Source organism: Onychostoma macrolepis, chromosome 03 (assembly GCF_012432095.1).
Source record: "Onychostoma macrolepis isolate SWU-2019 chromosome 03, ASM1243209v1, whole genome shotgun sequence".
NCBI classification, from domain to species: domain Eukaryota; kingdom Metazoa; phylum Chordata; class Actinopteri; order Cypriniformes; family Cyprinidae; genus Onychostoma; species Onychostoma macrolepis.
The window spans coordinates 5,124,747-5,141,235 of NC_081157.1; the positions used below are offsets into that span (position 1 = coordinate 5,124,747).

The 16,489-nt window shown below is 38.2% G+C and overlaps 2 protein-coding genes across 4 annotated transcripts in view; one reads left to right on the top strand and one right to left on the bottom strand.

Moving 5' to 3' along the window:
• Positions 1-1,367: 1,367 nt before the first annotated feature.
• The window catches only part of LOC131537420 (gastrula zinc finger protein XlCGF57.1-like), an 86,923-nt gene continuing 71,801 nt past the window's right edge, over positions 1,368-16,489 (bottom strand). Inside the window, exons 1-3 of one of the 3 annotated variants that reach the window (XM_058770806.1) lie at positions 10,477-10,564; positions 10,049-10,116; positions 1,368-4,605 (exon numbers count right to left, since the gene is read on the bottom strand). In XM_058770806.1, coding sequence (XP_058626789.1) covers positions 2,752-4,431 — 1,680 coding nt within the window. In that variant the 5' untranslated portion in view covers positions 4,432-4,605; positions 10,049-10,116; positions 10,477-10,564 and the 3' untranslated portion in view covers positions 1,368-2,751. Of the gene's footprint in view, positions 4,606-10,048; positions 10,117-10,394; positions 10,565-16,489 lie in introns of those variants that run through there. The other 2 variants (XM_058770807.1, XM_058770808.1) reach the window with 2 other exon arrangements.
• LOC131537421 (endonuclease domain-containing 1 protein-like) lies at positions 11,306-13,709 on the top strand. The gene is made up of 3 exons (XM_058770810.1): positions 11,306-11,719; positions 12,213-12,564; positions 12,709-13,709. The coding sequence occupies exons 1-3, from the start codon at positions 11,700-11,702 to the stop codon at positions 13,219-13,221; spliced, it is 885 nt and encodes a 294-aa protein (XP_058626793.1). The 5' UTR covers positions 11,306-11,699; the 3' UTR covers positions 13,222-13,709.

Here is a 16,489-nt window from a genome sequence, read left to right on the forward strand (position 1 = left end):
GTTTTCTTTCAGAATCATGACTGGCTGGTAGAAAGACAAAAATAGATAACATACAAGTTTTTACCTAAAAGTGAAGATAAGGTAATTACACTTTAGACACATTGTTAGTAATTTCACTAATGAAAATAAATCCCTAGCAGAACTGTTATGCGTCTTTGATCAACACACAGCGGTGTTTCATTAATGATTCCACATTTTTAAATGAATGATTGAATATATTTAGGTAAGCTATAGTTTCTTTTTTTAAATAATTTCATATTTTACTATTTATTTGTATTTTTGCATGGAATTAAAATATTTCTTTCTAAAGCTACTTATATTTCAGCAACTTTGTAATGTCTATTCTGTGTTTTTTTTTTTTGTAAATTAACACAATAACACACTATTATCTTTAATAATAACTATCTTTAAATCAGCACATAATGTGTATGTTAATTAATTAATATAATTATTTGGGATTTATTTTATTAGGCTAATTAATCGGCACATTATGTAATTAGATTTTTTTTTAAATAATCACTCGACTGCCATCTCTTCCCCGCGTAAACAACACTCTACACCAGGGGCCTGTACCATGATGGTAGCTGAACAAATTCAGAGTTACAGGATTAGTTTCGAGTTGACAAAACCAAACCACTCCAATCAGGCTTTATTGGTACCATGATGTTGATCATCAACTTTCTTTGTCAACTCAGGCTTTGATCCTGAGTTAATGGAGCGCGTGCACATGAATGTGTGACATCATGGTGAACAGCCAATCATATGCCTTGCAACAATTGGGATTCACTTCTCGTGAGAGAGCCAAAAGATCCAAAACTATTTTGCTAAAGGTTAAAAGATTGAAGAATGAGAGGAATTTAAACACATTTACACTGAAGAAAGTACTTGTCCATGAAAGAGGAGAAATACGGCTTCATGGTACAGGCCCCAGGTGTTCATATGGTGTTTACATTTTTCATAAGTTTGAGATCCAGTAACTCTTCTGTGTGATCGGACCAGACGGACTAGCCTTTGCTCCTCATGTGTATCAGCGAGCCTTGGACACAGCAACCCTGATGCCAGTTCAGCGGCTGTCCTTCGTTGCACCACTTTGGTAGGTACTAACCATTGCATACAAGACTCGCTGTCTGGAGATGCTCTGGGGCAGGGTTTAGTCCTAGAGAGCCGCTGTCCTGCAGAGTTTAGCTCCAACCCTGAAAAAAATCTCACTAGCCTTAGTAATCCTGAAGACATTGATTAGCTTGCTCAGGAGTGTTTGATCAGGGTTGGAGCTAAACTCTGCAGGAAAGCGGCTCTCTAGGACTGAACTTGCCTACCCCTGCTCTGGGGCGTTCAGAGATACCCACAATTATAGGTTAAATATAAACCAAGACATTTTTTTTCAGGGATGTAACAATTCACTCAACTCACGATTTGATTCGATTCACAATTTTTTTTTTTTTTACAAAATGAGATTCAAGACAAATGATAAATTAAAGGTGTCCTTTTATTATTGGTTGGACAAAATGCAGCACGTTTCTTTGTGAAATTGAAATATAACACTATAATAATATACTAATATGGCACTTGCATATTATTGCTCTTTTGTTGGTTTTGATTGCTTCTCCTCATTTGTAAGTTGCTTTGGATAAAAGCCTCTGCTAAATAACAACACTAAATTGAAATTTTAAAACAAGCTCCAAATCAACTAAGTAACACAAATAAAAGAAATCTCTTCAAATAAATAAACTAAGGCTTTGTCTGTGCTCTTTCCATTTAAAATTAGAGGCAACCACTGCATTTTAATCATGATCCAAACAAAGATGCTGCATACATGCAACAGGAGCAGTTTTTAATCTAAATTAGATTGTATAATTTTGAAATTTGAAGCAAAAACAGAATGGTCTGTCTTCACTTTTGTGAAACTACTGTATACATAAAAAAAATATCTGTATGAAACAGAAACAGCAGACGAGCTGAATGAGACGCAGATTCACTCTCTGCCAGCAGGTGGCGCTTTAAGCGTTTCCTTGGCTTCCGCTGTAAACAAAGCAGCGCTGCACTCATGAACTTTAATATGCATTATACAGAGGCAAGATGAGAAGAAAAAATACCATCTAAACTTCTCTAAAGACAGTAAGTTCCCCTCAGACATACGTTCATATAAACTCCTAGCCCTAATTGAATCGCGATTTGTTTAGCATCTTAAATGATTTGAATCGTCACATATATTAATCGATTTCAACTGGCTCGCAGTTAATCGCTTTTTTTATTTTTTATTTTTATCACTTATAACTTCTGGGGAGACAGAGCACAAATGGACAAAGATGAAACTTTCCAGATGTCACCTGTAGCCACATTCAGTCCCATATTTGAAAAAGCTTGCATTTTGAGTGCATTCTCTCCATAAATGTTAATTAAATAATGGAGTGCAGTGTTCATAATTGCATTCAGTTTATGTCCTGTTATTTATAATTGTTTATTAATTGCAGCATTTCACAGCAAGACATATTTTTTTTTTTTTTATTCAATACAAATTAGTTGCTTAGTGTTTAAAACTATAGCAAAAGAGATGTGTTCACATGTACATTACAAAAGAAAATAAAAAGCCTCAAGACAAAATATAATGGCATGAAGGATACAAATAAAACTAATGAACATCACCAAATCACTGACCTGATATCTGATATGGGCAACATCTAAAGGTCACTTCAACAGCCTGGCCAAAAAAACTTTCTACATTTGACCAGAAAAATCTAATCTGGGCCACATTCACCTGTGGTGTGTACGTAGCCTTAATTTCACACAAATCCGTATTTTCTTGTGCCATTTGAGATTGCTAGGCCATTTGAAACTCTTTCCACACACTGAACACAAATACGGTTTCACATAAGCATGAGTTTTCATATGTATCTGTACGTGTGATGGCAAAATAAAGCTTTTATTACACTGATCACATTTAAACGGCCTTTGTCCAGAGTGAAAGCGCAGATGGTTTTTGAAATTGCTCCCTTTTCTGAAGCTCTTGCCACACTCAGAGCACTGCAATTTCGTTTCAGAATGCGTTTGCAAATGGCGTTTCAGGCGTCGCAGATACGCGAAGCTCCTCTCACACTGATGGCACTGGAAAGGCTTCTCTCTGGTGTGATGCCTCATGTGATTCTTAAAGGTTTTAATGAATTGGAAAATCCTTCCGCACAGGTCGCATTCGAGGAGTTTCACTCGGGAGTGAATTTTCCTATGCCTCTTAAGATGAATCATTTTATGGAAAGTCATTCCGCACTCGTGACACATAAAAGAGTTCTCTTTCGAGTGAATCCTCACGTGTCTCTCAAGGGTACCTTTACCTGTGAAACTCTTTCCACACTGATCGCAGGTGAACGGCTTCTCTCCGGCGTGAACGTTTATGTGATACATGAGGCTGACTTTGCATGTGAAGGCCTTCCCGCACAGTTTGCAGGTGAAAGGGCTCTTTCCAGTGTGACTGATCATGTGGGAGTCGAGAGCGGTTTTATATGTGAAACTCTTTCCGCACTGAGCGCAAGTGTAAGGCTTCTCTCCAGTGTGAAGTCTCATGTGGTTTTTAAGACTTTGTTTTTCAGTGAAACCTCTTCCACACTGTTGACATACAAAACAGTTCTCTCCCGAGTGAATCTTCAAGTGGTTATTAAGGCTAGTTTTACGAATGAAACTCTTTCCACACTGATCGCAGGTGAACGGCTTCTCTCCGGTGTGAACGTTCATGTGATACATGAGGCCAACTTTGTTTGTGAAGACCTTCCCGCACAGTTTGCAGGTAAAACGGCTCTTCCCAGTGTGACTGATCATGTGGGAGTCGAGAGCTTTTTTATATGTGAAGCTCTCTCCGCACTGAGCGCAAGTGTAAGGCTTCTCTCCGGTGTGAAGTCTCATGTGGATTTTAAGATGTGCTTTGTCAGTGAAACGTCTTCCACACTGTTGACATACCAAGCAGTTCTCTCCCGAGTGAATCTTCAAGTGATTATTAAGGCTTATTTTACGAATAAATCTCTTTCCACACTGATCACATTCAAACGGCTTCTCTCCGGTGTGAACGTTCATGTGATACTTGAGGTTTAGGTCTGTTGTGAAACTCTTTCCACATTGTTGGCATGCAAAAGGCTTCTGTCCAGTGTGAACGATCATGTGCTTTTTAAGGGTTTCTTTTTGAATGAAACTCTTTCCACACTCTTGGCAGGTAAAAGCTCTCTCTCCGGTGTGAATTCTCATGTGTACTTTCAGGCTTGCAGTTTGAGCATAACTCTTTCCACACTGTTGGCAGGTGTAAGGATTCTCTTCTTTGTGAATTCCCATATGGACTCTAAGGCTTTCTTGTTCACTGAAACTCTGTCCACAATGTTGGCAGGTGTAAGGATTTTCTCCATTGTGAATTCCCATGTGGATTCTAAGGCTTTCAGGGTGAATGAAATTCATTCCACACTCAAAACAGGTGAAATAACCCCTAGTTAGTGTCTTCTGAGCTGTTTCTCGTGAGGAAGTCTTTCCAGTCTGTAAAAGATGTCCCTCCAGTTTTGAAATGATTCTTATTTTGAACTTTCTCTTCTATTTCATTCAGTACTTCACGTTCCTCTTTCAGCAGCATCATGTCTAAGGCAAAAAGACAAATAAAGGTTTACTCCAGTTTAATGACAAAGCCACAGAAATAAAAACCTTTTTTTTTACATTTAAAGAATCAAAATCTACATAATCAAAACCATAAATATGTTCAATAGTACATTCAAAGCATTTATTGTCATGTGTACAGTGAGGAAAAATAAGTTTTCCTGTACAATGAAATTCTTTCTTTGCTGTCCACAGTGAATGCCAAGACAAGTGCAAAAACTATTAAAAAAAAAAGAATAAAAAATAAAACTATGCCGTACAATGTTGACTTATGTTGCAATATTGATGTATGTGCAAAAACAATAGTACAGTAACGTTCAAATTGAATGCAACTGTAGGTATTAGCAGCAGTAGTAACATTAATAATGTGCAAATTGAGATGCAGCTACTATTATATAATAATAACAGTAGTAACATTACTGGTTATGTTGCAATATTGACTTATGTGCAAAACAATAGCACAGTAAAGTGCAAATTGAATGCAACTGTATGATACTAATAGCAGCAGAAGTAACAATAGAAATGTGCAAATAGAGATGCAGTTGTTGATGATAATAGCAGCAGTAACATTAACAAATGTTCAAAAGGAGGAGAAATTCAGTCCAATTCAGATGAGACTAGTCCTCTCTGGCTACCCGTTTAAAAGTCTAATGGCTGAGGGAAAGGAGTCCCTTAAACCACTAAGAAAGTTGTTACTTTTAATCTAATAAAAAAAAATTATAACAATCTTTTTCCATCTTTCCATCTTTTCCATGTAACCATGCAGCTGTCAGCCACAGTATTGCATCAGATAGTGCACTATAGATCCCCTGAGGAACAATTCCTCTCTTCTATAGGAAATTAAGAATTTTATAAACTTGTTAAATCATCTAAACCAACAACATGTATGTTAGACTCTATTCCATCTAAACTACTAAAAGAGCTGCTTCCAGAAGTCATAGATCCTGTTCTGAATATTAACTTGTCATTGTCATAAGGATATGTCCCAGAAACCTTCAAACTGGCTGTTATTAAGCCTCTCATTTAAAAAAAAACACAACTTGACCCAATATGTTGGCATTAGTGGAAGTGCCTTAGCATGGTTCAAATCGTACTTATCTGACCGCCATCAGTTCGTAGCAGTGAATGAAGAGGTATCATATCGATCAGAAGTGCAGTATGGAGTACCTCAAGGCTCAGTACTAGGATCGTTATTTTTCACGCTTTACATGTTACCCTTGGGAGATATTATCAGGAGACATGGTGTTAGCTTTCACTGTTATGCTGATGATACTCATCTCTATATTTTAGGGATGGGGAGTCGACTCCAAAAGAGTCCGAAATCGCTGATGTCTTCACGGATTCTCAAATCCAGTGCATGGCAGTTGAGTGCTGTATATCAGCAAGGAGTGAACGAAATTAAGCGATGATCCGTTTGCATTGCAGTCCGTGTGCGATTCATATGCGGTGCAGAAGCAGCACAGGCTCAGTGTGCTTTATTTAGTGCTCAGCTATGATCCACGGCTGTTTACCACCATTATTTTGATTTAAAATTCAAACATTGTTTTTTCCTCTCTCTCTCAGCATAGTGATTATCTTTTCACACAGTAATACTTCCAGTATCTTTCATAGACATATTCATGTTTAAGCGCAATATTACTAAATGCATTGCACTTCTGTACTAATTTATATAAAAAGTTTATATATTAAGATGCTCAGGTAAGTGGCAAAACATGTAAACAGCCTACAGTCTACTTTTCTTACGTTAAAAGGCACTAGCAATTTTAAATGAGAAAAGTCTCGTGCCGTTGTGTTTTTTTTGCATTTACATTACAAATAATCCTGCTGGTTATAAAAAGAACTTTGTTCTCTAACTCCACGAGTGCCATCGGTTACCATGTTTATCTAATGGCGCTTTTCCACTGCATGGTACGGCACGGTACGGTTCAGTACGGCTCACTTTTGGGGGGTTTTCCACTGGGTACAGTACCTGGTACATTTTTTAGTACCACCTCGGCCGAGGTTCCAAGCGAACCGTACCGTTACTAAAACGTGACATGTAAACTCTGCTGATCGGCTGGAGAAAATCGTCACTGTCTGCGTCATTGAACTTGCGGCACGAGACACAACAGACCCGCTAGATTTAAATCAGCAGCCAGCGAAGGATCGAACGCAACTGTTTTGAATGAGCGCACCGCTTTCTTTAAACAAACAAAAAATGGCTGATCCGTTGTCTGTTGAGGAAGTACAGACTGTCCTCTCGTTGATAGCCGAGGAGCGGATCCAGCGAGAGCATGATGGAGCGACGTGGAATTAAAATGTTTTTCAGGAGTCACAGCAGTAGAGGCGGCGTAACTATAACGACACGTGAATAATCCCGCCCACTCTAAAGGGCTTTTCACACTTGAAATTGTTAACCCCAGATAAGCGGAATGCTGGGTTATCTGTAATCACGTTTCACACTGCTCATACTGTGCCTGGGGTTAACGGTTAACCCTGGGTATTCATTAACAGACGTTTCACACGGTACATTCCTAAACCCCGGTTAACGTTCTTATTTGCATATTTGCGGTGTCACTGTCTCTGATTGGACGAACAGCATTTATCCTTTGCTGTAACTTCTGCGTCTTCATGAAGAGCGCAGGTCATGGCTGCTCAGCAACGGCAGACGCCATGGGAGCGCCAGCTACAGCGCTTTGGAAAGAAGGAGAAAGCGGCGCGCTTAGCGTTTTTAGGCGCGACATGTGAACGGCCTCATGACGCACAAAGGCAAGAAAACAAAGACAAAAGTACAAAAGAAAGAAAACAAGGAGCAAAGTATGTGAATATTTCTTTGAATTTCTTTTAAGTGTGGAGATACGTTACTTGTACATTTGCGTAAGAATAATACCGTCTCCTATTCGCTCCAGTTCACAAGCTTTCCGTCTTTTGATTTTTCTTCTCACCGGCTGCAGTTTACACAACGTGCGTTTCCTGTTACTGCCGTGACACAAGCCTCGCTGCTCAGTTTCTGATTGGCTGTCTGTTGCCAAGCGTCCAGCAGCAACAAGCAAACACCGCTCTGTTTCACACTGAACAAACTTAGCACCGCAATGCGGGGTTTACACCACAAATGCGGTGCTAACCCTGCTCCGGAGCAGGGTTTCATAACCCCGGGTAAAATGCGGTGCTAACGCATGGAGTGAATGCTCAACAGCACAGAAAAAACACTGCAAACGGAGTATTAAACAGGTGTGGAATAGTAAATTCAGTTTGTAATTATACATGCTTCTGTAACAGCTTTGTATAATGTTATGCAATGTTAGCCTATGTTTAATGCAGTCGGTTTTCCATATAGGCTATTCAATCATTAAACTAACCTTAAATCATTAAACACATAATAAACATCAGTAAGTGTAGGCCTACATTTGTATTTATTTTAGTATTTAGGCCTATTGTATTTATTTTTTAATCTCCTGACCATGATATTGTGATGAATTCATCAAAGAATACATTCTTTTATTTAATTCTGAGAGAATATTCCACCACAGCTATTTTTCGTGACTTTCCCCTCTGTGAAATTAAGTATTGGCAATAGCAAACAATGCTGCTCATTTAAAGGTAATGTCACCCCTAAATTGGACTAATTTGGACAGTCACACTAAATCGAGTTCCAAAAAACCTGGAACCGAACACCCTACTATATTTCTATGTGGCCTGACGAAACATACCAAATAGCAAAACTAACAGAATGCATAGTTGATATAAAAACTAGATGACTAGTAATTTCTTACTGCTTCAGACGGACAGCCGAGAGACAGAAACGCTTGCTTTCCTCAGAACGAACCTGCCAGTGATGCTTGAGCCTGAGCTTGAGAAACCTGCTTGAGCAAGTCACGGGAAATGATGCACATGCGTTAATTTGCAGAGGTGATTGGCTGCCGTGGCTGGAGAGTACGTCATCAGTTTTCTCAGTATTATTCATGAGAATAAACTCTTATGATCCAATCACTGCGCTGTATTATGCATGAGGTTATCTTACAGCAGAGAATTCAAATCTGATGCAAGAGCTTCTGTGCTGTCAGTTCAGCTCTGACCGTGTATTTAACAGTAACGACGCGTGGAGCGCTCATTAGAGAGCGGTTTCTGCGCCGAAAGCGGATCATAATCATATCCGGAGCAAGTGTGTTTCAAGTTTTGTGAGTATATTTCCCATTCTCTCTCCTCCAAACATGAACCAGCACCGTACGCTCACATATCATGTCTTCTTCAAATGAAATACGCACAAATAAAGGCACTGATGCAGCGGTGCGTCTGATCATGACACGACGGATTATCGTGACACACAGCAAACAATGACAGACCGAAAATTCAAAGAAGAGCAAACGTTTAAAAAAGTTTCAAAGATATTTCAATGTTCATTGGTCTGTATAATGAGTGTGTTGTAGGTCTGTTTTATTGGTTGTTTTCCCCCTCTACACACACACACTTTCCACAGTTTTCCAGTCTGGTTCAGATCTAATTGCTTAATTTTCAATAATTAAAAGATAAATACAATTTATGTTTTATGCCTTCAAAGTTTAAATACACAACAGAGCTTTTGAGGGGGGAAAAACATTTTGTAAGGCTATTTTCAGAAAAAAATTGAATAAATTAAGTATGCATTCAAATAATTAGACATGCTAAAACAGAATTTGATAAAACGTGAAAAAAAACAACAACATTTCATAGGGTCCTAAACATGTAATTTTTGTTAAACTTTTAATAAATTGGTGTGAAATTGTATAAGTTTCATGATTTCAATTGATTAGACATGGTTTTTGATTAATATAATATAATTGAACCACTAAAAAACGGAACCCAGAAATGTAAAACGGAACACTGAATTTGGGGAGAATGACACTGATTTGACAGGGGCTGAAAACTGCTACAGAAGGGGGCGTGGTCAGACAGCACAGCTTCGGTTTCAGACCCTTTCATTTCACTCTTATGGAGTTAAAAACATAAATGCACAGCCATCTGCATCCACACTACGCATCAAATATATATGTACGCGCTGTTGCACCACTAATTACTGGTCATCAGAGTCTGAGCGATGAGCCTGGCCTCGGCGGCGGGTCTCGCGGTAGTCTGATCTAAATGTTCTAACCAGAATGCATTGCTTTTGCTTTTGCATTCATCTTTGCGGCACCGCATGAAGTCGAACAAGCCTATTCTCTCAAATGCATGCCAATGAAGAGCGACAGCCAATAGGAAAGAAGACGGCAGTGAGTTGCTGTTAGCGACTGTCCTGTTCTATCTGAACATACAGGGACAGACATTCAACAACGAGGCATGGAAAGGGGCGTCTCCAAAATGTTTGTGTTTAGCGGCAAGAGACCTGATTCGCTGTCAACAACGCCGTTACTAGGCAACCAGTAGTGAGGTAAATGAAGACGGTCTTCAGTGGTGTGTGAGGATGAAAGCCAACCTGTCTCTGCGGCCCCGGGGTCTTCAGGCTCCTCTTTAATACACGCCATGCTCCTCCAGCAGTGTTATCTGTGTGTTTGACACGAGACTCATTAACAGAGACACTAACTACACCTCAGTTCATTAGTGACATGATTAGACGAGCTGTACACACGAACAGAAGAGAGCAGATAAACAGGAGGCTCAGTGATTAGACTCGGTATTGTAGGAGGTGTTGATTCGGGAGAGAAGAGTGTTTGTTGTTATTCTGACTCTCAGACAGTCAATCATTTGATTCAATCGACTCCAAAAGTTTAGAAAAGCAGGCTGTTTTCTATCACTACACCGCAGAGAGAACTCGTACTTACTATAATAATATAAACGATTCCTCCGTTCACACAGGTTTGCGAATACTCTACAATAAATCTGTTTAAGACTGAAAACACAAACCTTTCTTCAGGCGAACCACGGACGCAGCCCTATGACGTCAGTCACGCCGCCGCGCCAAAATAAAAGTCCTCTTCTTCTTCTTCTGAGGTTTCATTGGCAGTCAACTGAGAACAAGAATACTATGTGCTTTTATTTAATTGACTTTATAATATAATCACATATCTTACTAGGTGTTGTTTCTGTAATAGACCTGATGAAGTCCTTCTGTTTTGATTCTCCAGGGACCGAATCAGATGAAATCTCTTATTGTTGTTGTAGTACACGATCAGCTGTTTCTTGAGGACTGAAGTTTATAATGTAATCATCTGTCCACAAAAAAGTTGGCAATTACACGAATGTGAAAATAAAGCGGCTCATGCAGAGATGGAGTTTACAGTATTACTGAGAATGAAACAATCATTCATGAATGCACGGGTCTTGAAGGACGTTCATTTTGTATGTTTAAACAATATTGAATCAAAGACTTTTCTTCCTCATAAGTTTACATACCCCTTACAGAATATGCAAGATGTTACAAATTTTAACAAAATAATAATTAAAATAAAATTTGCACATTCTTTTTTCATTTAGTACTGTCCTGAATATGCTGTTTCACATATATCAAAAGTTTACATTTAGATAATAACTGAATTCAAGTTCAAGCGCACCCTTGATTTTTAATACTGTTTTGTTACATGGATGATCAACAACGGTTTTGTGTTTCACGAGTCTCTTTTTTGTCCTGAGCAGAAAGAAACAATCCTCCAGGATCCTGCACATTTCTTTTGGTTTCATTTACAGGACTTTAGACCAATCGAGAGGCTCACACACACACACACAACTATTACAAAGAGTGCATCCCGTCATCTACTAATGCTCCTGAAGGAAATCTGCATCAAGAGCTGAGGACTACATGTAAACATCTGTTATTGTGAATAAGCTTAATCAGGACAGTGCTAAATTAAGAAAAAGAAATTGTTAAAATGATTGATATCTGGCAGGGGTGAGTGAGCAGAAGTGTATGAGCGTCTATTTTTAATTAAGCTAACGCACAACTACTGCACTGAACTTCTAGGAAAAGAGAAGCACGGAGAAGGAAGCTGAATGGTTTTACTTCCCCACACATTTTAGTTGAACTACTAACAAGAAGATGGTTGAGAATGCACATTTCACTGCATGAAGAGGGCATATACATGTCAGTAAAGGAGGACATCGAGAAAACAAGCTTCTTTTGAAGAACACACATGCACACACTATTAAAGTGGTGAGTAACAGACTGTTAGTTCTTTACTACCTTAGTGAACAATAAATATACTAAAATGTATTTAAAATACATTTATATCATACATTTACGTATTATGTAGTTAATACAAAAATACCCTGCAGTTGTACTTTTAGTACACTAAACTGGTACATTTAAAGTCTGCTAAATTGGAACAACTAGTTATGGATTTTAATTGTGCTGAAGTCCAACTAGAGATATACTGAAGTATATTCGATTGTGCTAAAGTGGAACAATACTTTAGGTACCCTTCAAATATTATTTAAAGATCACACAATCCTCATCAGTAGTGACATTAAACATAATTTGCCTCATCTTGCTCTTGTACCGATAAATACATGCAAAACTGTGTCAAAATACCCGTCTTGGAGAGTATCCTCGAGAAAACAGTCGGTTATGTTTTAAGTGAAAGTAAACAGTGGAGAAAGAAATGGGATGTGTATCATTATAATGGATGCATTGTCTCTTCATACAGTGGACTACCAGTAAAACTGATCAAAACCCTTGCAGAGAACTTGATTTCTTCATCTCTCATCCGCTTCATCATGACGCTGCTTCTTCATGTGCTGATGCTGTCGCTTCTCTCCGCCGGTTCAGCCAGAGTCGTGCGCGATTTTGAGACAGAATGTGGCCAATTCTTTGCAAATGAAAGATCACCCACAAGATTTCCCGGACAACAGTACAGGCAGCTCTGCCAAATGCACAGTTATGTTGATTATTATGCCACATTTTATGACACGTTTAACAAGACCCCTGTGTACTCAGCCTACAGGTTTGAAGGGATAAAGCACTGTAGAAGACACACTAGTTGGTACATTGAACCTCAAGTAAGTGAAACATTGTTATTTAATCATAAACATTATTATATTATTATCTAAATTCATTCTGAATTCTGCCTATGAACTACGTTTGTTTTGTTTTCTTATTTGTAGCATTCTCAAACATATCTTTCTCTTGATATAATACTGCAGATTGATGATAATAATGGAGGACCAAACGTGGCATCTGAGGGGTCTGTGGATATACTAGTGCGCGGAGCCCGTCAAGCTCTGAATAGAGATTATTACCGCTCTGGATACCACAAAGGTCATCTGGCACCGGTCTACCTGGCAAACTCACAGAGATGTGCTCGTGCCACCTTCACGCTCACCAACGCTGCTCCACAAGCCCCTTACTTTAACAGTGTTTGGTGGTGGGATGTAGAAAAATCACTGGCAGAATATCTAGAAAGGGGATGTTATTTGCAACCAGTCTACATTGTGACAGGGGTGGTGCCAGGCACTCGTTACTTAAACAACAGAGTGAACGTGCCTAGTCATTTCTGGACCGCATACTGCTGCTTAGACCAGAATAACAGATGCTCGGACTCCTGGGGAGTCATTGGAACCAATGACGATAACTCCACTATTGAGAGAATGAGTGTGTCTGATTTAGAGGAAGAGTTGGAAAACCTGTATGGAGCAACATTTCAGGTGTTTCAATAATAATGACTAAAGCAGACATGGGTTACATAAAGATAACGCCTCACCGAGCCATTGCAAACATTTTTTAGGGAACCTATTTTAAGTGATGTTTTATGCAGATTATTATAATTTCATTACACTTATAATCACTGTAATATTTCCTGTCAGAATTATAAAACAATAATCATTTCCAATACTTATAATTCTGCAAACCTTTGTGCTGGATGTCACAGCTGATCTACAGGCAGACCTTGTTTAATTTTGAAGTTGTTTCAACAAATTTTAAGTGTGAGGGAATCTATATTGAATTATATGTTGCATTTCTTAATCAGAATGACAATTATCTGTAAAATTATAATGAACATGATTTGATTGTAACGTTTATCATTATAAAGTCTGAACTGTAAAACTATTAACCTCTAATACCTCTATGAAAAATCATTAATACTGCAGACCTTGTACTGGATGCTTGTAGAAATAAAATACATGTGCATTTGCGCTTGATTACAGATTTTGTCAACTTGAATGGTATCAGACAGCACTGTAAAAATAAAAGGTAAGGACATCATCGATACAGACAATTCCATTAACCCTAAAACACAATGCAACAAAATGAATAAGGACAATTCCTTTTCGCTTTTTTTGTTTTGTTTTTCACAGAGAATCATATAAATTGTACCAAGCTGTCTGTGATGATTGCAGGGGCTCCATATTTTAACCAACAAGATCAGTGGCATCAAATCTTAGACCCTTAGGGGCCATTCACACAGAATGTGTTTTTCCATTACAATGCTTGCTGTTTTTCTATGTAAACACCTTAGATGGATGTGTAAAAAAGAAAGTTCAACTTTTAAAAACCACACTTTACCCCATTCCACTGCCTGCGTCTCACATGATCTGTGTGAACTTTCAGATTTACCTGCCCATCACATCAGAAAGCAGACAGTATAGTAATTGACAAACAAAATCTTTTGGCCAGAATAAGATGTTTTGCAAATAATGAAACTATTTGTTACTTAACCTTGGGGTTAGGTGAAAGTGGAGGGTCATGATTTGAAACAAAACACCAACACGACTATATCGACCAGTCGTACAGCATGCCATACAGTAAATTACACGTGGTGGCCATGCATTTAAACATGACAGGAACAGCCATACATCAATAAATTTAACAAGGCGAAGGTTATTCAGACAGTCTGGGATAATACTCTTAACACATCCCTGATGAACAAATCAGCATATGTTGTGTTTTGGATGCTGGTCCCCACAATGCAATTCTAATATGCTGGTGTCCCAAACTGGGATTCTTATCTTGCTTAACCAGCAGACTTTCCTTGCACAAACCAGACTCGACCAGTATGCAAACTCAGCAGGGACAGTCTCTGGAAATGTTCTTTATTATTACATTAACAAAACAGTGTAGATATGAGAGAGACACTCAGTGGCCGGGCATATAGCTCTGTAATGTGAGTGTGCTGTTGAGTTTCAGCATGCGAGGTCAGGCTGTATGTTGAGCAAGACACTGCAGAGCTGAGCATCAGTCCCGCCGTATATGATGCAGTCGTGGTGTGCCCTGAAAAAAAAATAGCTGAAGAGAAATCACAAGAAAACTGTAATATATCAGTTGCTTCTCATAGACAAGAATGAGATTAAATGGTAAGCAAACGGAGAATTTAAGTCTACTGCTTCCCAGTTAGAAAGAATTGAATAATGAAAAGCCTCCAACAGTCAGAGGTTTCGATATCAACTCAAATAGCCTACTGCACATCAAATGTTTTAACAAATTAATAGAGCTATGCTATCCACATGAATTTCATCTCACTGTTCTTTTATGCCAAAAATCATTAGGATATTAAGTAAAGATCATGTTCCACGAAGATATTTAGTAAATTTCCTACCGTAAATATATCAAAACTTCATTTTTGATTAGTAATATGCATTGCTAAGAACTTCATTTGAACAACTTTAAAGGAGATTTTCTCAATATTTAGATTTTTTTGCACCCTCAGATTCCAGATTTTCAAATAGTTGTATCTCAGACAAATATTGTCCAACAAACCATACATCAATGGAAAGATTATTTATTCAGCTTTCAGATGATGCAGAAATCTCATGACTGGTTTTGTGGTCCAGGGTCACACACTTCTTTTACTACACTGTGTGTAACTGCCCTCTAGCTGTTGAAACGTATAATTGTCAGTTGCTGGGCTTCAGTGTGGATGGATCTGATGGTTTGAGATGTACACATCTACCCATAGTTACAGGTAATCATCTTATAAGAGCGAATGTCACATCCAAACTCTCCCCTATCCAAATCAATTAATAAGAAAAAAAGATGAATATTTTAATAACATGTCTTGAGGATACCACATCGCACAACACCGAATTCTGTAGAATTTAGTAGTCAACATTTCTAAAAACCTATACAGTATAGCTTTAGTCTGTTTAAAAACATTTCATATATTATGTATTGTATTAGCATACATTCTGTGCAACCTAGGGACAGAAAAATGTGTCAAGTACATGCTTTATATTGCATTACATGTAGTAGTCATTTAGTTTTTTTGGTGACGAGGGATTTAAAAAAGAAATATGTAAAACAGACACAGAGTGATGAAATATGTCACCAAAACTGAGAGCATATAGGGCCAGATCATCCGGGAAACAGCACACCTCCGACCCAGCAGCTCTGTAAGAAAGTCATCATATATTATGTCAAAAACACTTAAAATGTCCTAAAATGCTGATTGAACTTAAAGCAACAGTTCACCAAAAATGAAAATGTGCTTACCTTCAGGCCACCCATGATGTAAATGATTTAGTTTCTTCATCAGAACAGATTTGGAGAAATGTAGCATTGCATCACTTGCTCATCAATGGATGTGAATGGGTGCCGTCAGAATGACAGTCCTAACAGCTGATTAAAACATCACAATAACCAATTACAAGAAACAATTAGATTATTGAGGTGTTAACTTTTTGATAATAATCTCAATTTATAATCATTGCTTGTAAACGGTGCATGATCTGTGCAATTCTTTCTCTCCTGGTTCTTTTGACTGGAGAAAGCAGTATTATAGAGGACTCAACGGTTTGAAGTTAAAAATGCCTTATGATCTATTCTCAGCCAAGGTCTGATTTTTCCTTCCCTTCGTTTCCTATAAATGTCTACTGTTTCATTGAGACTGTTGCTATACTGTAATTGATGTAATGGTAACACTTTATTTTTTATGGTTACACCTATTAGTTGCTAATTAGCATGCATATTACTAGAATATTAGCCATTTAT

Coding starts and splice junctions, on each gene's coding strand:
- LOC131537421 (XM_058770810.1), top strand. CDS start 11,700: ATGCACACACTATTAAAGTG. Junction 11,720..12,212: donor ATGCACACACTATTAAAGTG/GTGAGTAACAGA, acceptor CTCTTCATACAG/TGGACTACCAGTAAAACTGA. Junction 12,565..12,708: donor GTTGGTACATTGAACCTCAA/GTAAGTGAAACA, acceptor ATAATACTGCAG/ATTGATGATAATAATGGAGG.